The sequence below is a fragment of the Rhinoderma darwinii genome, chromosome 5, assembly GCF_050947455.1.
Source record: "Rhinoderma darwinii isolate aRhiDar2 chromosome 5, aRhiDar2.hap1, whole genome shotgun sequence".
NCBI classification, from domain to species: domain Eukaryota; kingdom Metazoa; phylum Chordata; class Amphibia; order Anura; family Rhinodermatidae; genus Rhinoderma; species Rhinoderma darwinii.
This window is the reverse complement of record NC_134691.1, coordinates 94,849,228-94,873,565: the sequence shown is the minus strand read 5'-3', so window position 1 is coordinate 94,873,565 and position 24,338 is coordinate 94,849,228. Positions and strand designations below refer to the sequence as shown.

The window sequence follows — 24,338 nt, the reverse complement described above, 5'->3', positions numbered from 1 at the left end:
AGTTATAGCTCTTCAAATATGGAGACACAAAAAATCTATATAAAATTTGGTATCATTGCAAAAGTAACAACACGCTGAATAAAGTTATTGTGTTATTCATACCACACGGTAAATGGCGTAAATTTAGGATGCAAAAAAGTGGGGTTTTTTTTCAATCCCCTCCCAAAAAAAAGTTAATAGAAGCTAATCAATAAATATATATATGAACCTCAAAATGGTGCTATTAAAAAATACAACTTGTCCCGCAAAAAAACAAGACCTTATACAGCTAGGTCGATGCAAAAATAAAAAATGTATAGCTCTTTGAATGAGACGATAGAAAAACGTAAAAAAAACCTTGGTCATTAAGGCCTAAAATAGGCTGGTCACTAAGGGGTTAAAGCTTGGGCGCAAATAGGTCTTCCAAATGGGCAATGACACCAAGCATACTTCTAAAGTTGTTGTAAAATCACTTAGAGACTCTGTCACCAGTTTAATACTTCACTTTCTCCTACCTAATCTAATAAACGCTTCGATGCAGAGAACTACTGTTTTGTTTTGTTTTTTTAAAAACGCTTATTACCAATCAGCGTCATACACTTCTCTTCATTCATGCCCAGCTTTATTCACAGCACAGCGTGATCTCGCGAGATTATGTTGTAACGTCACTTACTTCCGCAGTTCCTTTAGCAGAGCGACCGGAGAATGACCAGACATCGCCTCCAACCGTGCCAGGACTACTGCTGAGGAGGATAATCGTCCTGGCACGGCTGGAGGTGATGTCTGGTCATTCACCGGTGAAGGAATTGCGGGAGTAAATGACGTTACAACATAATCTCGCGAGATCACGCTGTGATGTGAATAAAGCTGGGCATGAAAGAAGAGAAGTGTACGATGCGGATTGGTCAGCGTCATACACTTTTCTTTACAATGCCCACTTGGTGAAAAAAACAAACAAAAAAAAAGCCCAGTTGGGCATTTAGAAAAAACTTGCACAAATGTAAAAATGATCAGAACTTTGTCACTAATAAAAAATTTAAAAAAAGAACACACAAAAAAACCAGAGGTTATCGACATCAAAGCGTTTGTTAGATTAGGTAGGAGATAGGGAAGTCCTCTTCAAGGACAACAAAGTGAAGGTAATGGAGAGGCCGTCACAAAACCCTGACCCCAATCACATAGAAAATTTATGAGCATAACGGAAAAAGTGTGTGCAAGCAAGGAGGCCAACAAACTTGACTCAATTACACCAGTTCTGTCAGGACCAATGGGCTGAAATTCCAGCAACTTATTGGGAGAAGCTTGTGGAAGGCGACCAAAAACATATGACCTAAGTTAGACAATTTAAAAGGCAATGCTACCAAATACTAACCAAGCGTATATAAGCTTCTGAGCCACTGGTAATGTGATGAAAGAAATAGATCATTGTCTCTACTATTATTCTGATATTTCAGTTTTTCCTGAGAGAGGGCATGTGTACTAGGATTAAATGTCAGGAATTGTTAAAAACTGAGATTTAATGAATATGGTTAAGGTGCATGAAAACACACACATATCCAGTGGGTAGATAAAAAAAAAATACTGCATGCTGGTATACGCCTGAGTTTTCCTTGAAGTGTATATCCACACTGTGGTTTCTTGACCCTCAATCACCTGCAACTTAAGCAGTCCGAGTTTTTCTTCGACTCTCTCAAGTTCACCACATTATGATCGATTAATACAGACGACCTCTGAAAAAAAGAATACAACTTGAAGATTCAGTCATCATGTAAGCTTGTATGGAAGCACAAAGTTCCTATGGCTATGTAGAAGGGCTGGGCAATTTTGCCCAAAAATAAAATCTAGATTTTTTTCCAACCCCATAGGCAATTTTCGATTTGTATATCGATTTTCTTACTACTGTTAAATAAACGGCATAAAAATATCGAGATAATTTAATAAAAAAATGATTTTATATAAAATAACTTTTTAACATATATTACTATAATAATTGTACGTAACTTCACAACTTTTACCCTCTGCAAAATCTTTTTTTTTTTTTTTTTTTATATATCAAACACAATTGGAAAAAGTTTTTTCTAATTGATTATAACTTCTGTGTTCCCTGGCAGGGAACAGGTTAACAGAATTTATAATCAATTATGCACTGCGTGCACTAACATCCAATCTCTGCCCGTCACCCTCTCAGCCGGTCTCCGACATTGCAGACGAGAGCAGACTAAATTGCAGCAGGGCCAGGCAGGTAGCGCTTAGCGGGCACTTTGGGGAGAGATTACATTATAGTGTCTGAGGTCTGAGCAGGACCCTGTGCAGTACCGGCCACATGATGGTCTTTTAAACAAATGACATTAAGCTGGATTCACACAACCGTTTTTCACAGTTCAATCATGGTCTGTGTGTCAGCTGGATTTCCCAGCCCGACCACGGTACATGTGAACGGGACTCCTGGCATCAGTCATTTAGGCTACAGTCACATGACAGTTGATTAGTCTTTAATGGCCATTTTTTTTCACTGTCAGTTTGTCATGGCTGTTTTGCATCAGTATGTCTCCAAATTTTCATCCATCAGAACCTACATAAACAGTGCCAGTCCCACAAAGTGCCACAGTGCCCACAATTAAAGTGCCATTTTGCTCACATAGTGACTCACACAGTGCCCATTTATTGCAACAACCCCCATATAGTGCCACAATGTCCATGTAGATAGTGCCACTGTAGCTCCCTCTAGAAGCAGAATCCTCGACCAGAGCGTTGCCAACACTCTGGTGGGGGATTTCGTTCCTAGAGGTAGTCACTAACATCTCTGTCCATATATGGACAGTGACGTCTGGGGCTCCCTCTAAGAGCGGAATCCCCGACCAGAGCGTTGGCAACACTCTGGCCGGGGATTCCACTCCGGGAGTAACCCCTAACGTCACTGTCCATATATGGACAGAGACGTCAGGAACTCCCTCTAGCAGCGGAATCCCTGGTCATAGCGTCAGCAACGCTCTGGCCGGGGGTTTCTGCTCCTAGAGGGAGCTGCAGTGGTGCCATTTACAGGGGGTGTGGTGCTATCTAGAGGGGGGTGATGCCATATACATGGGGGGGGGGGGTGCAGTCTATAGGGTGGTGTGGCACTATACTAGGAGTCCCTCCGCACTGCTGTTCTGTACTGTATCATTTTGTTCAGTACAGAACAGCAGTTCCATGGGGAAGCAGGGACAGAACAGGGCCCAGCCTTTTAGACGGGGCGGAACAGGCAGGTGACGAGGCGGAGCTTCCTCCTGCAGCACGGCGCAAATGCGCCACTAGAGAATTGATTCAACGATTCTGTTAAAAAACATAATCGTCAGAGGCCTTGAGGGCGAATTAATCAAATGAATCGCCGTACTATATAGTATCGAGACGTAGGTAGTGCCTTAGGGCTGGGCGATTAGGACCTAAATAAAAATCAAGATTATTTGAGCATGTAACCTTGATTACAATTAATAAAATATTATTTAGGCCACACCCCTTTTTGCATGCTACGCCATTGAATATTTATCCCGAGCCTGCTGTAAACTACTGTAAATAATATACCCCGGCACTGCCCACACATATTATAATGCTCCTATAACTGCCCTCTACAGTATATTGCCCCTATAACTGCCCTCCCCAGTACAGTGCCTCTATAACTTCCCCCCACACAGTATAATACCCCTATAGCTGCCCAACAAAGTGTAATGTCCCCCATAGGTGCCCTCCACACAGTATAATGTTCCCCATAGCTGCCCTCCACACAGTATAATGTCCCCCATAGCTGCCCTCCACACAGTATAATGTCCCCCATTGCTGCCCTCCACACAGTATAATGTCCCCCATTGCTGCCCTCCACACAGTATAATGTCCCCCATAGCTGCCCTCCACATAGTATAATGCCCCATAGCTGCCCCCACACAATATAATGCCCCCCATAGCTGCCCTCCACACAGTATAAAGTCCCCCATAGCTGCCCCCACACTGTATAATGCCCCCAGCTGCCCGCACCCAACATAATACCCCACAGCTGTCCCCATACAGCCCCAATAGTGCCTAATACAATAAATCCTCACCTAACAACGTTCCTGCAATAAGTGAAGGAGATCCCTCTACTCCTCCGGTCTATGTGGCTCGGCACAGACAGGAGCAATGACATCACTGTTGTGCACCTGTCTGCGTCGAGCTGTGAGCATCCAGCGACCTGCTCTACCATTGGATTAAACTGTATCTGCATCCTGAGGACGCAGATAAAGTTGCAACCGGGATTTTTTTTTGGAAGAAAGCGAAATGCGCAAGATGACGTCTGTTAATTGCGCTGAATTTTGGTTTCACCTCTTTTTCGATTAATTGCCCAGCCCTGGTATGCCTCCATTTAGCAAATTACTATAGAGATATTCTCCCATAGAAGCAATGCCTCTAGGGAATACCTATATAATACGACATCTGGTGGCCCGTGCCATCATGACAGCGGCATATGGCAGTACAGTAAGGAATCAGACTTCTACGAATGCTATAATAGAGCAACTTAGAGCTTGAATAGAGCCGTGTGCATGAGGATTTAGGCTCCCCCTTCCTTTCAAAAACCAGAGAAAATTAACTCATTTTTATAATGAATCTAAATTTAAATTGAAGCGTATTTTCAGAATTTCTAGGATAACTGTACAAAACTTACCTTTGCATATATGGCCTCTGACAACATACTAAATGCATTCTCAATATTGATATTTTCTTTAGCGCTTGTCTCAAAAAACGGTATAGCATACTCCCAAGCCAGCTAGAAAACAATGAACAAATGTTATATAGACAAAGTATATTGGATGAATGTCTAAAACACCAATACAGACACCATATACAGGAATGTAATGCAGTAGGGGACATAATTGATAAACACGTGAAGGTTATGTACTGTACAAATAACTTAGTAGGCAAATGTAGGGAAATTAACCTAATTATAGCTTATTGAAATGCAGATTTTACTAAACTTTTTTCTTCTGTCCACCATAGTAGAGATCAGGCCTGGTCAAATCTTAGAAAGGTCTAGAATCCAGCTCTTAAAAGGAATCTGTCAGCAGATTTGACCCAAAAACTCCCCCCTTGATTGACGTTTCCTGCTTCAGCCAACTTTTTTTCCAGGAGAGGTCACTCAAGGGCGGAGGGGAGGGGCTTCAGAGGGGTTGCCGCTGAGAACTCAGGAGACTTCACAGATGAAAGAACGCCCAGCGGACAATATATTAGAATAGTAAATAAAATAGATTTTCTCCAGTATACTTGATTTATGATTGCATACTTGGGTATGTTTGAACTTGCTTCCCATGCACCGTGTGTCAAACCTGCTGACAGAAGATTTCCTTTAAGAAGTGACTGCTCTCCAATAGTTAGAACAGATCTTCCATTGGAAGTTACAAGTGTGTCCCTCCACTTCCCTCAGTACAGTTCCAGTAATGAACCCCCCCCCCCAAACTTCCCCAGTAGGCCCTGCAGCCTCCCCCCAGTAGTCACCACAGGACCCCTTTATTTACTCCGTCACAGCAGGTCGCTGCTAACTTCCCTACAGCAGACCTCCTGTTTCCCCCAGTAACCATAGCATAACCACCCTCCCCTTTCTCAGTAGGCAGTCACAGCATTACTCCCCCAGCATACCCCCTAACAATAGTCATAGCAAGGCCTCCCACTAAACGCATCAGTAATCACAGCAGGACTCCCCCTAGCCTACCCCCTCCAAGTAGACACAGCAAGGCTACCCTCAGCACCTCCTTTCCATATGTACTCACCCCACCACACACTCCCATAACGTGCCCTCTGCTAGAAGGAAGCCGCATACTGGTGATGTATGTAAAGAGCCAACACTTGCGTGAACAAGCCTTTGAGCTCTACATAAATATTATGAATTTCCAATGAATGCATAAGCTTAAAAAAGGAAAATGTGAGCAGATAATTCAATATATTTAGAATGTGCCAAGATATTCTGCTGCCCGATATACTGTCTGAATATATGATAAATAGCAGGAGCACCATATTTTTTTAACATAATGCTATTGATCTAATTCTGCAATGGTCTTGCAGCAGAACAAGCTTGATGATAAAAATAGATGCAAGGTTATCCCAGTTACTACAACAAGATTTGGTTATTTACAGCCAACCGGAGAAGTGACTCAATGCTGTGCGCCTTGTGTCCCTCTACAATATAATGACAGCTCAGGCACCAAAATAAAATATAGGTATTATAAATGTATTTTCATTTACTAAGTCAAACTTTCTACACTAACAGAAACGACAGTATAAGTTCCAAAATAATGTGCGGGTGTATGGAACTCAGCGTTTTATCTAAAAAATAAACCACTTTGGCTGTGATGGCTGTAAATGCAGTGGCAACCATACTACTTATAGAAAAGCATATCTCATTTACTCTACCGTCAGAGCGCTCTGGTCGGGATTCCGCTGATAGACGTGGCCTCTGACGTAACTGTCCATATGGGGACAGTGATGTCAGTGGCTCCTCCCGGACGCACTTGTCGGGTATTCCACTGATAGACGTGGCCTCTCACGCAACGGTCCGTATATGGACAGTGACGTCAGGGGCTCCTCCAGGAGAGGAATCCCCTGCCAAAGTGCCGGCAACGCTTTGGCTGGGGATTCCACTTATAGGGAGCTATCTATAGGGTAATATGTGTGGCACTATCTACAAAGGAGTGTTTGTGGCACTATCTATAGAGGGCACTGTTATTATCTACAGAGAGCACTGTGGCATTATCTAGGGGCGTGTGGCTCTATCTACAGATGGCACTGTGAAATTATCTACGGGGGGGATGGGGGGGGGTGTCAGTTTCTACAGATGCCACTGTAACACTATCTAAAAAGGGGCTGCCCAATCTTTAATCATTTTTTATTGTTTTTCAGAGGTTAATGAAAACAAGAATTTGTATCATCAATACAACTTGACAAGAACATTACAGAAGAAACATTACAGAACAAAAATACAGCAGTACAACAGTTTAAATCTTTTATCACAGACTTGCTTTACTAATAAATATATTTATTGCCAAAGATATAATTTGTATTTTCTTTTTATTCGTTGGAATTATACTTTAATACATGAGGAATTTTCCGACCAGCACTTCCAGACTTCAGTGAACTTAGGATACGAAAAATTCCCATATGCTATGATCTTTTCAAATGTATAAGAGGTATTTATTAAAGTTATTAATTCTTCTAGGCTAGGTGAATCTGCATTTTTCCAATGTCTGGTTATTACCAATTTAGCCATGGCTAAGATTTTGCAAATCAGCCCTCTAAATTTTGCAGGCACAATATCCATTCGGAGAAATAATAGAGCTAGGTGAGGGGATTGTGGAATCCTACTATCAGTCAATGATTCCAGCAGGTTAAATACTCCTTGCCAATAGTTTGTTATTCTAGGGCAATCCCATAATATATGTAGAAGTGTACCTTTATTATCACATCCTCTCCAGCATTTATCTAGTACATTCGGGAACATTATGTGTAACTTGTCAGGGGTGTAATACCATTGCAAGTTAGTCTTAATGGCGGCTTCCACCTGTGAGCTACACTGTAAGGTACTATGAATTAATTTATACGCTTTTTTCCATTCGGATTCGCTGAAGGTTATATCTAAAGATCTTTCCCATATTCGCATGTTACGAGTTTTGCAAAATTCTGTATTCACTCTTAGTGTGTTTAGTACCCCTTTAAGCAATTTAGCAGATTTGTTCATCACAACAAACAGTGTAGGGTTGCACATTGGATGTATCTTCCGAATCGTAGCTAGAAAATGTCTAATCTGAAGATATTTAAAGAAGTCAGATTGTGGAAGACCAAAAGTATTTTTTAAATATTCAAAGGAATCAAGGCCCAGTCTGCCATACAACTGCGAAACATTAGATAATCCTCCTATCTTCCAATTTATTAAATTTAGTTCAGGAATAGCTAGTTCTAGAATGTCAATAGGGATATGTGCCTTTGGGAGAGGACAGCAGTCACCCGCGTTTTTATGGATATAAGACCAACAAGCCAAAGCCGCTTTAGTTAGAGGAGAAATATTAGAGGGTATATTCATATTCCAAAACTCCAGAAATAAAAGCGCTTTTAGATTGGAGGGGTAAACGTATGACGTCTCTATCTGCACCCAATGATTCCTGAGGTCTTCCTTCCAACTTGGACTCAGAAGAGCTATCAGTGTGGATGCGTAGTAGTTGTAAATGTCCGGAATCCCCAGACCTCCTATTCCTCTATCTCTGATTAGAGTATGTGATGATATACGAGGTTTATTATATGCCCATATATAATCTAACATGGCTTTCTGAATACCTTTGAAAAAACTCTTTGGGATCATAATTGGAACCGTCCTGAACAGGTATAAAAGTTTGGGTAATAGTAGCATTTTGAAAGCTGCAATTCTACCTATCCATGAGACTTCTACTTTGTGTAGTCTGGTCATTTATACTTGCAAATTTTGTAGGAGGGGTTCATAGTTGGCTTGGTATAAGGATTTGTGGGATGGTGTCAAAGAAATACCTAGGTATTTAATACAACGCTCCTGCCAGTCAAACGGGTGTTTAGTTTGGAGGAAATGTATTGTTGAGGTTGAGATGTTCAGTGGAAGAATCGGGGACTTCTGTGTGTTAAGTTTATATAGGGAGATCTGACCAAAATTACGAATACATTCCATAACTGCTTCCAGGGAATCTTCCGGGGAGGATAACGAAAGGATAATGTCATCCGCGTAGAGAGAGATCGTGTGGGTTCTATTCCCTACCCGTATTACATGAATATCAGGATGTGTTCTAAGTAGTTGTGCCAGAGGTTCCATTGATAAAATAAACACCAGGGGGGAAAGAGGACATCCCTGTCTGGTGCCGTTTGATATGTGAAAGCTGTCCGAGAGGACTCCATTAGTGAATACTTTTGCCGAGGGATTTGAATATAATGCTCTAATAGCTGCAAGGATTCCTTCTTTAAATCCCATTTTCTCTAATGTGGCAAAGGCATATTTCCAGTGGATGCGGTCGAATGCCTTTTCCGCATCAAGCGCTAGCATGACTGCAGGTGTGTGGTTTTGTTCGATAACATGTAATAATCCCAGGACTCTACGAGTGTTATCTGATCCCTGTCTCCCCTTTATGAACCCAACCTGGTCCTCACCTATGAGTAATGACAGTATGGGGGAAAGCCTCAGAGCCAGAATCTTGGCATATATTTTAACATCTACATTCAGTAGAGATATAGGGCGGAAGTTTTGGGGCGTATCCATGGATTTCCCTGGCTTTGGGATGGTGACGATTAACGCCGTTTGGTTTTCTGCAGGAAAAGATCCTGAGTCCATAGCTGACTGGAAGAATCTACTCATAAAAGGAAGTAATATTTCCTTCATTGTTTTGAAGTACATATTGGTGAGGCCATCTGGGCCCGGGGACTTTCCCACTGGCATTGATTGTATTGCTGTTAATATTTCCTCATCCTCTATTGGGGAGTTTAGGGATTGCATCTGACTCTCAGAAAGCTGTGGTAGGTGTATATTACGGAGAAAGGACTGGATATCTTCCTCGGACGGGTGAGGTGAAAAAGGATCATTTTTCAAATTGTATAGGGACGAATAATATTCTTTGAATTGGTTTGCTATATCCGTGGGGTGTATACGTTTCGCTTTTGTCTGGGGGTCTATTAGGAATGGAATCCTGGACTTCTGGTATTGTGATTTAAGCCTAGATGCTAACAGTTTACCTGCTTTATTATTCTGTGAGTAGTACCTAGCTTTTGTTTTTTGTAGGTTCTTTTCATATTCAGAAAGTAAGTTATATCTAAGTTGCTGTCTTAGGGTATTAAGGCTTTTCGCTTGTTGTGGAGTCGGTTTGGTTTTGTTCAGTGACTCCAATTTATGAATTTTGGATGTGATAGAGGAAATGGCTTCCATCCTTTGTTTCTTTACTTTATGGCCTAGTCGGATTAGAGTGCCTCTAATGAATGCTTTGTGGGCATTCCATAGTGTGAAGTCATTGATTTGAGGGGTATCATTGTTATGGAAGTACTCTCTGAGTTCTTTTGTTATTACTTGCTTATGATCTGAATGAGATAATAGAAAGGGGTTACATCTCCAAATATATGTTGGAGAGCTCGTGTTTTTATCTGCCAATGTCAAAGTGATTGCTGCATGGTCTGACCATTTTATGACCTCAATATTTGTGCTCTTTGCATTAAAGAGCAATTCTTTCTCTATGACAAATAGATCAATGCGGGAGTAACTATTGTGGACTGAGGAATAATAAGAGTAGTCTCTTTCTGTGCTGTGTTGTGCCCTCCATACATCATAAAGTTCATGTTGCCAAAGTAGGTCTCCCAGCTGTGACTTTGACTGTCTTATTGGGTTCGAAGTGTCTAGGGAGGTGTCTATTATAGAATTAAAGTCTCCGCACATAATTATTTTCCCCTGCCTGAATTTGTTTATAAGCCTAAATATTTTATGGAAGAAGCGACTTTGATGTCTATTGGGGGCATATACATTCACCAGGGTATACTTAACATTATTAATTATGCAAGCCAATATAACAAATCTTCCTTGTGTATCAATGTGGTTGTGGATCATTTGGATCGACACCGTGTTTCTCACTGCAATCAATACCCCTCTGGATTTACTATCAAAGTGTGACTGAAATATATGTGGAAAAGCTTGATGATGTATTCGAGACGCATCTTTAGCCAGAAGGTGCGTCTCCTGTATACAGAAAACATCACAGGCTAGCGATTGTGATTCTCTCCACATATGGGCCCTTTTATGAGGGCTATTCAGGCCATTAACATTCATAGAAGCTAACTTTAAAGCCATTTTGTAATATGTAAAATATCAGATGACAGTTTTCTCACTTCAGACTCCTCTATATCTCTAGTTAATCCCTCAGTATAGTAAATACTATTATACAAGCCTGTCTGCTGTTTTGTAGTCTTGTCATACTTGCTGCTGAAACAGAAATAATATAAACACAGAACATACATAGTAGACAAAAGAAACTGTAGAACGCCGGGACAGATCTTGCTGTTCCGCTCTTTGGGGGGGGAAGAAAAATTCAGTCAGCTTGAAGTCAAATCCCAATGGCCACTACTGCACCTATGTAGTTAGGCCTCCATATAGGTCAGTCAACGAACTTCTTTCTATCATATCCAACGTGGATAAATATAAAAGGCATAAAGTTAAGAAGTGACCCTTCAACGTTTCCTTTGCTTGCGATGCGTAGTTTGCCGCCAGTCATCTTTCATTCTTGCAGGAGGGCGAGTAGGAGGTTGGTCTTGAAAAATAACCTGAATGTTCCATGTTTTTAATATGGCCACCCCTTCATGTAGATTACGTATTATGTGGAGGGATCCATTACGATGAATCAACAGTCGGACCGGAAAGCCCCATCGGTATAAAATCTGCTTGTCTCGCAGAGCGCTTGTAATTGGAGCCAGTTGTCTTCTGAGCTGCAGTGTAGTCGCTGATAGATCTGCAAAGACGGCTATCTTATTGTATGGGGATGGTATCATATCTTTATTTTTGAGAGACGCCATCCACTGCTCCTTTATGTGATAGAAGTGGATGCGTGCTATCACATCACGCGGAGACTCATCCGTCAGGTTGCCAGGCTTCGGGAGTCTGTGCACCCGGTCTATGATCACATCTCTTGGCGAGCACTTTGGTAACATGGCTTTAATAAAATCTTGAACATATATGCATAGGTCTTTAGAGCCAACATCTTCTGGGACCCCTCTTAATTTTATGTTGTTTCTACGGGATCTGTCCTCTAGATCTGCCATTTTCGCTTTCATCTGCAGTACTTCATCTTCTAGCTCATAGTGTGCATCAATTAGTTCGTTGTGTGAGGTAACAAACTCGCTTAACTTAGTCTCCGTATGATGTACTCTCTGTTCCACATCTTGCACTGCTACAGATAAGGGGTGAAGCATTTTAGCAAAACCAACCTGAAGAGAGGTACTCAGAGCTTGTAGCATTGCTTTCATAGCTATTTCAGTGACAGGGGTGTCTGAGGAGGGCAGGTCACCCAATTCCACTCCCAATTCCACAACAGGGGGTTCATGTTGGTCTATAACCCCTACCTGGTCGCTGGTTTCATCTCTGGAGGTCCTGCGTTGTCTCTGCCGTTCTGGGCTCTTTGAGCCTAACGATGTCTGCGAGGAGGATGCAGTGCCTGGGGCTGTATTTGTCTGCAGACTCCCACGTGTCTCTGCTGTAAATCTCCTGCTGCTTGCCGCGGTCTCCTCCTGTGGTCTTATGGATGCTGGACTCAATCCCGGTACCGAGGCACTTCTCCTGTGTTCACGTCCTTCCAGAGAAGGTTTTGTGGGTGACAGAGCTGCAGGCTCTGAGGTAAGAGATCCTCTCTGCGAGCGTGTCTCTCCGCCATCTTGTTTTTCCTCCACAAGGCGGGAGGGGTAGAAGTCGGTGAGCCGAGCTGGTCTCGTCACCGGTCTTTTCCTCCTCGGCATCCTCGATGGTACTGTGTCCCGTGCTACAAATGTCGGTAAGTGGCGGGTCTGTTTATGAGGCTTACGACGCTTATAAAGTGGAGATGGTGCCGGAGCTCGGTACTCACGTAGCCATTAGGATCAACAGCCAAGCCACGCCCCCCGGGGCTGCCCAATCTTGACATTCCTGTGTCTTCCAAACGCTGCCAACTGAGAAGCCAGACTGCATTTAGCAACACTTAAACTGGAAAACTGGATTGTTAAAATATGCAGGTGGAGTAAACTCGTAATTTTCCGGTAAGTTTAAACCTTGCGGGTATTATAATAGTAATTTAGTATTGTTATAGTAGTTCAAATAACTAATTGTTTAATGATAATTTTGTATTTGATCAAATTTGAAAGTAATGCAGCCCGTCAACTTACATTTTTTTTTACCCAGCTGAGTTTTAGACCCCTGAAATAGACCATTAGCAACAGAACAGCTCCACAGAAATAAAGCAGTCTCTCAGCAAGTGGGCGGAGCCCAATGGCTATTATGTCTTCTAAACAGCACACAAAGAAGAGGAGAATCCTGCTCACATATATAGAGAAACAGTAGCCGCATGCAGGAGATTATACAGAAGTACAGACCAGTGTAGCTGAGAATCCAGCACTGGGGTGACAGAAATCTTACCAGAAGCCTGTGTCTTTCTCATTCTCTCTCAGATTAATCGCCCTGCTTTCTGTCCCCTCTCCATAGACTTGTATAAGCAGGCAGTGAAGTGACCCCCCCCCCTAACTTCTGCAGCCCATCAATACTGCTCTGTAACTAAAGACAGATTTTGCAACAAGGGTGGACAGGAGATTACAGGAAAGGAAACACCTAGCAGCAGTAACTTTACACAGAACTTGCATGGCTAAAACTACTACATTTTAACAGTACGCAAATTACAACGTTTATATAGATCAGGTATACTATTAGGTTAGCATAACTTGTTTGAAATGTTAGTGTCCATTTAAGCTACAGGGTTAAATTATAAAATTCTGTCTACAGGATGCCGCTTCCTTGGCTGGGTCCTTTAAGGCAGTATAATTTGTACTGCCCAGATGAAAGCCCTGGCAGCAGTGAGGCGGAGTACCCTGAACAGTTCAAAAGTGAAACAGATAGACCAGGGAAAATAGCAAAGGGCTGCATGCCCCCAAGGTCAATTGTCTGTGTATGGACCGCTTTAAAAAAATGTATCACCAAAAAATACCCTTTTGACTTAGAGCATCAGTCCGATGCTACTGAACCCCGAGCATCCTACATAAGTCTTGTATGTGGAGCTGCTTAAAAGCACATACAATGTATGGGGACTTTTCCATTTCGCTCTGTTGATTAAACAAGTGGGACTATTTGACCGCAACCAAGGTCCTTCACATTTTAAGGGGCTGTTCAGGAAGATACTCTGCAGGTACGACAGTCAATTCTGCTGGATTCCATAGAAAAAATATACCGCTCAGTATTCCGTTTCTTTTAAAAAAAATGGGAGCCTATGATTGACGTATGTCACTCTATGACATACGTCACAGGTACGCAGTTAACGTATACATCATGGGCTTTTCAATAACCTTATATGACGCATATGTTAAACAGATACCATTATAGTCTATAGGTAAAGGATACGTTAAATGGATGCTTAATAGTGGCATCCATCTTATGAATATGTCATGAATTCGCATTACCCCAGTTCACGACATATCCGTTCAATGGATACCATTAAAGTCTATGGTGACGCATGCCACAATTAGGCATCAGTCACAGCCTACGTTTTAACGTATACGTCTGGACCTTTCTCTCAGCATATACTTCAAACGTAGGGTAAAAAATATGGTGTGAACAGGGCCTTAAGAATAGACCTCCTAATTAACATTATAACAACTTATGACCTATCCACAGAGTAGGTTATAAGTATATGATCGCTGGGCGTCCCACCGATCACGAGAACAGGGGTCCCAAGTCCCCTGCTTGAAAGGAGCGGCGGCCATGCATACGTGTTTCGGCTCTATTAATTGATATCTAGTTACAGCGTTTTAGATTTACTAATAAAAGTTGAGGTTTATGTAATTACGTTTTCAATAATAGCTAAATGCCATATAAATCCCTGACAACTGTTTACATCTGCAGCTGTAACAGCTATGCGAACTATGACATCATGAAGCAGACTTGAATTTACACCAGAAGGTCGCACTGACCATTTAGTGAAGTTGGTTACTGAGGAAATATTCTATAATTGTGAGGTCATAAAGCTCTCATGAATTTAAACCAATCACAAACCAGCTCCGCCAGAAGAACCTGTGATGTCATAAAGTTGGTTTGGATTTCAACCATTCAGAGTGCAACACTTGGTATAAATAGCAGCACCCGCCCGCTCTTCTCATTATGTGTTACTGGCTTATAACATCCACAACCAGGAGAAGCAGCACAACAATACTGGGGTAGCAGCAGTTGAGTTGTAGCTTGAAGAAGCCTCGATGAACATCTGGGCCAGACACACAGAAAAGATGGATCAAACTAAAATCAGAGAAGACGTTGTCCAGGAGTCTATGATGTGTGGATGTGTGTGTGTGTGTGTGTGTGTGTGTGTGTGTGTGTGTGTGTGTGTGTGTGTGTGTGTGTGTGTGTGTGTGTGTGTGTGTGTGTGTGTGTGTGTGTGTGTGTGTGTGTGTGTGTGTGTGATCTAACTTTTGCTATGAGGACCTGTGACTCCTACGTAACATTGGGGTAGGGGTGCAGGGCAGTAAGGGTGCAGTCACATGCGGCAGATTTTGTTGCTTCCATTCATTTGAATGTTGTCGTTTCTGTAGCATGTGTATGGATTTCTGCAATATATATTCAGATGAGTGGAAGTGATTTTCAGTCGCAGAAGTTTCTGTAACAAAATCTGCAGCGTGACTGCACCCTTAGCTCTCAGTACATTTTCTCATTGGTAATTATTACATTAATCTGTAGATAAAGTTACATTACAATGATGGCCTTGTTACAGAAGACAGAGGTCAGTTTTGTAGAGTAATGCTGCTTCAACATAGAAGACCGCGCAATTTGGAAAATATATGATAACAGAGGCAATGTTACTTTTTAAAGGAGTATTTCCACCATAGAATGTAATGGCATATCGCTAGAATATACCAAAACACGCTGATCAGTGCGGATCAGACATCTAGGAACTTTGCCGATAAAGGATCGTGGGGGTCCAGGCAGTAAGTGACGGCATAGGACATTTATACAGTGCTACATTAACCCCTTCACGACTGCCATACGGCCATATACGTTCCAACTGCTGACGCCCCGTGCAGTTGCCACGTGTATAAACGTTGACAGTCTTGAACGGGGTTTAATGAGTGCAGTGCTGCTTCAGTGTGAGCAGCGCTGCACACTCATGAGCCCCGGACAACAAAATACCCAACTGTAGATAGCGCCACCTAAGCTCCCTTTAGGAGCAACATTTCCAGCCAGCTCTCTGGCCAGGGATTCTCCTCCTAGAGGGAGCCCTCGACGTCTCTCCATTCCCGGTGTAAATAGCACCCCCCTGTAGATAGCAACCCCCCACCCTGTAGATAACGCCACCTAAACTCCCACTAGGAGCGGAATCGCCGGTGTCCGATCGCTCTGTACTGGGGATTGCGCTTCTAGGGAGCCCCTGACGTCACTGTCCACCATCAGGGGCTCTCTCTAGGAGCGAAATGTCCTGCCAGCACGCTGACCGGGGATTCCGCTACTGAAGAAGCCCCTGGCGTCACTATCCATATATGGACAGTGACGTCAGGGGCTACTCCTGGAGCGGAATCCCCGGCCACAGCACTGCCTACGCTAAGGCAGGGGATTCCGCTCTTAGAGTTAGCCCCTGACGTCACTGTGCATATATGGACAGAGACATCAGGGGCTCCCTCTAGGAGCGGAATCCCTGGCCAATTAGATTCCGCTCCTACAGGGAGCTACGGTGGTGCTATTTACAGGAGGGTGGGTGCTGATACATATAAGGGGAGTGGCACTATCTACAAGGGAAGTGGAGCTATCCACAGAGGGGGGGATGGTGCAAACTGCAGCAGGAGGTGTTATCCGCAGGGGGTGCAGCGCTCTCTACACGGAGTGCTATATACAGGGGGTGTGGCGCGATCTACAGGGGGTGCTATCTACAGTGGCCACAGTAGCACTGGCACTATCTACAGTGGCCAATGTGGCACTGGCACTATCTACAGGGGCCAATGTGGAACTGGCACTATCTACAGTGGCCAATGTGGCACTATCTACAGTGGTATTGCATCACTATCTACACGGGCACTGTGGTGTTTCCAGGTGGCTGCGACAAAAAAACCTTAAATAAAATTAATAATTTTTTTTTTTAACGTCCATGAAAAATGGATGGCAAAGGTCGGTGAAAAACGGTCAGACGGCCGGGAAATGGATTCAAATTTTGAGACACATTGATGCAAAACAGCCATGAAAAACTGACAGTTCATCCGTTGTTAACTGCCCTTTTTTCACGTCGTGTGAATATGGCCTTATGGCTCTCTTATCCGCTCACAGCGATCCAGGGTGACAGTGTATATATACATGCAAGTCCTTCTCAATGAATTTGAATATCAAAAAGTTAATTTCAGTAACTCAATTCAAAAAGTGAAACTCATATTATATAGATTCATTACACACAGAGTGATCTATTTCCAGCTTTTTTTTCTTTTAATGTTGCTGATTATGGCTAGCAATTAATGAAAACCCAAAATTTTGTATCTCAGAAAATTTGAATATTAAATAAGTCCAATTTAAAAAATAATGTTTAATACCAAAATGTTGGTCTACTAAAAAGTATGTACAGTATATGCACTCAATACTTGGTCGAGGCTCCGACTCTGCATGAATTACTGCATCAATGCGGCGTAGCATGGAGGCGATCAGCCTGTGGCACCGCTGAGGTGTTATGGAAGCCCAGGTTGCTTTGATAGCGGCCTTCAGCTCGTCTGCATTGTTGGGTCTGGTGTCTCATCTTCCTCTTGACAATACCAGCATAAAATTCTCTATGGGGTTTAGTTCAGGCGAGTTTTCTGGCTGTAAAAGGGGGTGGAGTAATAGCGGGGTTTACCTGCTAGTGTCGCCCACTACTACTACCTCCTTTATATCAGGATCACTAGGGTCATGCCTAGCTCCCCTACCTTTTTCTTATACGAACGTCAATCTAATTGGTTTTGCTACTAATTAAGGGAATATGATTGTAAGTAAATAAAAGGTAATATTTATTAGTAATAACCGTAATCACACTTAGATAGTATACACCAAACACAGTTCACCATAAATAATCACAGTATAGCATCAGTGTATACCAATACTGATAAATAACTTAATATGTATTAAATACACTAACACATTTGTGGTAACGCGGGCGCCGAGTCGCGGTGGGCGGGGCTCTCTGAGCTGAAGTTGGTATTCGCGCCCTTTGGTCACGGTGGCGCACTTTCTCTCTCCCGCGCCTCGGGCCGCAGAACCAGTGAAATAAGTGGTGCTTGTAGGATACACTGTTCTCTATCCCCTGGGATGTTATGTGGTGTACCCCAAAATAAGGATGTTCCAGGAGACAGGGTTCAATAAACTTTCACAGTAGTTTTACTGGGCACAATATGCTTGGTGGTTACTTTTGTTACAGAGGCAATGTCTTGAAGTAGTATAAACATATCACAGGGTATTGCAAATGGTGGTACCTGCTTCACCTCCCTGACTTTGTCTGTAATTCCTCCAAGTGTGCTGTGAGCTCTGCTCCTCTTTCTTCTCTATACTGTGCTGGAAGGTGCGCTGCTGACTGTCCCAATCCAGTTGCACTATCACAAAGGAATGGTGTCCCTTGGGGATTCTAGGCTGTGTGCAAGCTCCTTGCTTTGCTCTAGGCACTCTCAGTAGTGTCCAAGCTCCTTGTCTGGCTTCTGTGCCACATGCAACACACACTGACCTGCACTCCTTTCACTTCCACATGGCTGTAGCTGATCCTCTCACAGAATTCCTCTCAGATCCACATGTCTGCTGCAGCATCTCCCTGAATCCAACTTTAGACACTGACTTGTCTGCTCTCCTCTGCCTGCACGCTGCTGCACACTTCTCCTCACTTCTGCACTGCGCTGCTCCACACACTGCACTGGGTGAGGTTTGTTCCTGAGTTCCCAGCTAGCTACACCCCTCCCCTCTCTCTGGAGAATACATCTTAAAGAGGCTCTGTCACCAGATTTTGCAACCCCTATCTGCTATTGCAGCAGATAGGCGCTGCAATGTAGATTACAGTAACGTTTTTATTTTTAAAAAACGAGCATTTTTGGCCAAGTTATGACCATTTTTGTAGTTATGCAAATGAGGCTTGCAAAAGTCCAAGTGGGTGTGTTTAAAAGTAAAAGTCCAAGTGGGCGTGTATTAGGTGCGTACATCGGGGCGTTTTTAATACTTTTACTAGCTGGGCGTTCTGAAGAGAAGTAACATCCTCTTCTCTTCAGAACGCCCAGCATCTGACAGTGCAGATCTGTGACGTCACTCACAGGTCCTGCATCGTGACGGCCACATCGGCACCAGAGGCTACAGTTGATTCTGCAGCAGCATCAGCGTTTGCAGGTAAGTCGATGTAGGTACATTGACTTACCTGCTAACGCCGAGGCTGCTGCAGAATCAACTGAAGCCTCTGGTGCCGATGTGGCCGTCACGATGCAGGACCTGTGAGTGACGTCACAGATCTGCACTGTCAGATGCTGGGCGTTCTGAAGAGAAGAGGATATTACTTCTCTTCAGAACGCCCAGCTAGTAAAAGTATTAAAAACGCCCCGATGTACGCACATAATACACGCCCACTTGGACTTTTACTTTTAAACACACCCACTTGGACTTTTGCAAACCTCATTTGCATAACTACAAAAATGGTCATAACTTGGCCAAAAATGCTCGTTTTTTAAAAATAAAAACGTTACTGTAATCTACATTGCAGCGCCTATCTGCTGCAATAGCAGATAGGGGTTGCAAAATCTGGTGACAGAGCCTCTTTAAAGGTGAAGCAGCCCATTTATGTTTCTGCTGAGTCATATAGGGAAGTGAATTCAGTACCAACCATGATTACAGAATAAAGCACATTAAAACCTGCATACTAAAGCAACAGTACAATGACAGTAAATAAACAGCAATTTTCCTGGGTATCACACATACACTACCGTTCAAAAGTTTGGGGTCACCCAGACAATTTTGTGCTTTCCATGAAAACTCACACTTATATTTATCAAATGAGTTGCAAAATGACTAGAAAATATAGTCAAGACATTGACAAGGTTAGAAATAATGATTTTTATTTGAAATAATAATTTTCTCCTTCAAACTTTGCTTTCGTCAAACAATGCTCCATTTGCAGCAATTACAGCATTGCAGACCTTTGGCATTCTAGCTGTTAAGTTGCTGAGGTAATAGGGAGAAATTTCCCCCCATGCTTCCAGAAGCCCCTCCCACAAGTGGGATTGGCTTGATGGGCATTTCTTGCGTACCATACGGTCAAGCTGCTCCCACAACAGCTCTATGGGGATGAGATCTGGTGACTGCGCTGGCCACTCCATTACAGATAGAATACCAGCTGCCTGCTTCTTCCCTAAATAGTTCTTGCATAATTTGGAAGTGTGCTTTGGGTCATTGTCCTGTTGTAGGATGAAATTGGCACCAATCAAGCGCTGTCCACAGGGTATGGCATGGCGATGCAAAATGGAGTGATAGCCTTCCTTATTCAAAATCCCTTTTACATTGTACAAATCTCCCACTCTACCAGCACCAAAGCAACCCCAGACCATCACATTACCTCCACCATGCTTGACAGATGGCATTAGGCACTCTTCCAGCATCTTTTCAGTTGTTCTGCGTCTCACAAATGTTCTTCTGTGTGATCCAAACACCTCAAACTTCGATTCGTCTGTCCATAACACTTTTTTCCAATTTTCCTCTGTCCAATGTCTGTGTGCTTTTGCCCATATTATTTTTTTCCTTTTATTAGCCAGTCTCAGATATGGCTTTTTCTTTGCCACTCTGCCCTGAAGGCCAGCATCCCGGAGTCGCCTTTTCACTGTAGACGTTGACACTGGCGTTTTGCGGGTACTATTTAATGAAGCTGCCAGTTGAGGACCTGTGAGGCGTCTATTTCTCAAAGTAGAGACTCTAATGTACTTGTCTTGTTGCTCAGTTGTGCAGCGGGGCCTCCCACTTCTCTTTCTACTCTGGTTAGAGCCTGTTTGTGCTGTCCTCTGAAGGGAGTAGTACACACCGTTGTAGGAAATCTTCAGTTTCTTGGCAATTTCTCGCATGAAATAGCCTTCATTTCTAAGAACAAGAATAGACTGTCGAGTTTCACATGAAAGCTCTCTTTTTCTAGCCATTTTGAGAGTTTAATCGAACCCACAAATGTAATGCTCCAGATTCTCAACTAGATCAAAGGAAGGTCAGTTTTATAGCTCCTCTAAACAGCAAAACTGTTTACAGCGGTGCTAACATAATGGCACAAGGGTTTTCAAGTGTTTTCTAATCATCCATTAGCCTTCTAACACAGTTAGCAAACACAATGTACCATTAGAACACTGGAGTGATGGTTGCTGGAAATGGGCCTCTATACACCTATGTAGATATTGCATTAAAAAACAGACGTTTGCAGCTAGAATAGTCATTTAGCACATTAACAATGTATAGAGTGTATTTCTGATTAATTTAATGTTATCTTCATTGTAAAAAACTGTGCTTTTCTTTCAAAAATAAGGAAATTTCTAAGTGACCCTAAACTTTTGAACGGTAGTGTACGTGGTACAGTATCACAATCCTAATCTATTACACCAACCACATACCTAAACATACATACGTTGCATTACAATAGATACACAAGTTACGTTGTAATTCTCATATGCTTTCTGTCCCACTCCCTACTAAATAACTGTCCCTGTACACTAAGGGTAAACAAGAGAGGAGGATAAAGGGTTACCAGGGAAGGTAAAGTGTTAAAAATGGCAATGTGTAGGCAGGTGGGAAAGGGTTAACAAGGGATGTGTACCAGGGGATGTGCAGGTAGGTAAAGAGTTCAGGCAGGTGGTAAAGGGTTAACCAGGTTATATGTACAAGGGGATGTGCAGGTCAGCAAGTGTTACACAGGGGCAGCAAGGGTTATCTCAGGGGCAGCAAGGGTTAACTAGGGATGTAAACAGGGGGATGACAGGGAGAGAGACAGAGGGTTAAAGTGTAGCTATGGCTACAATTGATACTTAGCGTGTCGCTGTTGTGAGGCAGGAGACAGGAGCCGGAGACAGGAGCTGGTCGTTGGTGGAGGGTGAGGTCCCACTGGAGAGGTGAGCTCCGTTGGTGGTGTGTGGAGTGGCACTCGCCCCCGGCTAACATGGTTCGGCACGGTGAGAACACATCACCGGCCGACTCATAAGCGCGCGCGCGGGAAGTTTAAAATGGAGACAGGAGATCAAAGCAGTATCTCCTGTCTCCATCGCTTCCAAACAAAGCAGGACAATAACTAATTGTCCTGCTTTGTTGTGAACCCGTTGCTCATGACCAGCGCGGTGTCTCTACAGCCCTAGAGAACAGTGATACTGTGGTTATTAAACCAGGTATTGGTACTTTTGCCAGTGTGGGCAGGTGCCAAGTCCTGCTGGAAAATTAAATCACCATCTCCATAAAGCTTGTCAGCAGAGGGAAGCATGAAGTGCTCAAAAATGTCCTGCTAGATGGCTGCGTTGACTCTGGACTTGATATAACACAGTGGACCAACACCAGCAGAAGACATGGCTCCCCAAACCATCACTGACTGTGGAAACTTCACACTGGACAGCAAGCAACTTGGATTTAGTGCCTCTCCACTCTCCCTCCAGACTCTGGGACCTTGATTTCCAAATGAAATGCAAAATTTACTTTCATCTGAAAACAGGACTTTGGACCACTGAGCAACAGTCCAGTCTCTTTTCTCCTTGGCCCCAGGTAAGACGCTTCTGACGTCTCGAGGAATGTGACAGTTGAAGCCCATGTCCTCGAGACGTCTGTGTGTGGTGGCTCTTATAGCACTGACTCCAGCCTCAGTCCACTCCTTGTGAATTTCCCCCAGATTCATTAATGGCCTTTTCTTGACAATTCTTTTAAGGCTGCGGTTATCCCTGTTGCTTGTGCACCTTTTTCTACCACACTTTTTCCTTCATCTCAACTCTCCATTAATATGCTTGGGTACAGCACTCTGCTAAAGTTCACAAAGTCCTTTTGTGCCAATGACTGTCTTCTGGACAACTGTCAAGTCAGCAGTCTCTCATATGATTGTGTAGCCTACTGAACCAGACTGTTGGACCATTTAAAGGCTTAGGAAACCTTTGCAGGTGTTTTGTGTGGCTTAGCGGATTAGAGTGTGACACCATAGGTCCACATTCTTCAACTTTTACCCAATATTCACGAAGATTTTTACAGAATTTTTCCCTAAATGTTGAGTTTTCATTAACGGTTAGCCATAATCGACATTAAAAGAAAAATCTGGAAATAGATCACTTTGTGTGTAATGAACCTATATAATATATACACACACATACATATACACGCACACACAAACATATATATATATTATATATATATATACATACACACACACACACAGAAATATATATTAAAAAAATACAAAAAAGTGTTTTTCACATTTTTTGTGATTTGTCTGCTCATAATAAAAATTAAACATATGGAATTAATTAAACTAATCTAGAAAATGAAAGCCTCATAAGTCTTGTAAAAAACAAAGCAAACATAGTTGTGATATTCAAAGCAGTTGCAAAGAGATTATCGTTTAAAGAAGTGCATATCAAAAATGGAAAATTTGACCTGGACACAGGTGCATCAATGACCCTTGGTCATGAAAGGATTAACCAATCAGGGCCTGTTCCTTATGTGAAAGTATTAGGCCACATATTTTTCCAATAAACCTTGGGCCCCTTACGACAGTAATAGCTGAATTGCTATGACATCAAATCTTCCATACAATATACACTTTTCCAGTCGCCTACCATTCTAGTACGGTGTTCTTTTGCCCATTTTGACCTTTTACAATCTAGTTTTAGGTATGTTTTTTCTATAAGTTGTATTAATGCCCATGCACCACAAACCATGAAAACAGGGCGAAGTTATATGTGAATACTACATTTTAAGTCCGCTATTTCATGCAGTATTAGGTTGTGTTCACATCTGTGCTGGAGCCTCTGTCGATTCCATAAAAAAGGATAAAAAACGACACCATGATGGAAACCCAACGAACCATATTAAAGTCCTGTTTTCCATCATGAAACTGATCCGTCACAGCATTTAATTTTGTTTTTCTGCTCTTATGACGGAACATAAAAACTGAATTCTTAGCGCAGATGTGAACCTAGCCTTAGTCATGTGTAAGATTTGGAATGTTGTAATTATATTAAAATAACATGTTTTTTTTTTTTTTTTTAAATGTAAATTTTATTATGAAGAACACAATAGAATTGGTAAATGTACAATGTGTATATCAATTGTACAAGCAATAGTAGACTTAGGCTTCTCTCACATTTGCGCTAGGGTTCCATTCCGACGTTCCATCTGAGCTTTCCGTCGGAACGGAGCCCTGACAGACAAACGGAAACCATAGGTTTCCGTTTCCATCACCATTGATTTCAATAGTGACGGATCCGGTGCCAGTGGTTTCAATTTGTCTCCGCTGTGCAAGGGTTCCGTCGTTTTGACAGAATGAATAGCATAGTCTACTACAGTTTTGATTCTGTCAAAACTACAGAACCCTTGCACAACAGAGAAAAACGAAAACCATTGGAAGTGGATCCGTCACTATTGAAATCAATGGTGATGGAAACAGAAACTTATGGTTTCCATT

The 24,338-nt window shown here is 42.6% G+C and overlaps 1 protein-coding gene across 1 annotated transcript in view; it reads right to left on the bottom strand.

The window, feature by feature from the left end:
* Positions 1-896: 896 nt before the first annotated feature.
* LOC142652677 (ras-related protein Rab-10-like) overlaps positions 897-24,338 on the bottom strand; it is a 75,950-nt gene continuing 52,508 nt past the window's right edge. Inside the window, exons 5-6 of the mRNA XM_075828335.1 lie at positions 4,652-4,753; positions 897-1,709 (exon numbers count right to left, since the gene is read on the bottom strand). Of these exons, the coding sequence (XP_075684450.1) occupies positions 1,629-1,709; positions 4,652-4,753 (183 nt within the window). The 3' untranslated portion in view covers positions 897-1,628. The remainder of the gene's footprint in view (positions 1,710-4,651; positions 4,754-24,338) is intronic.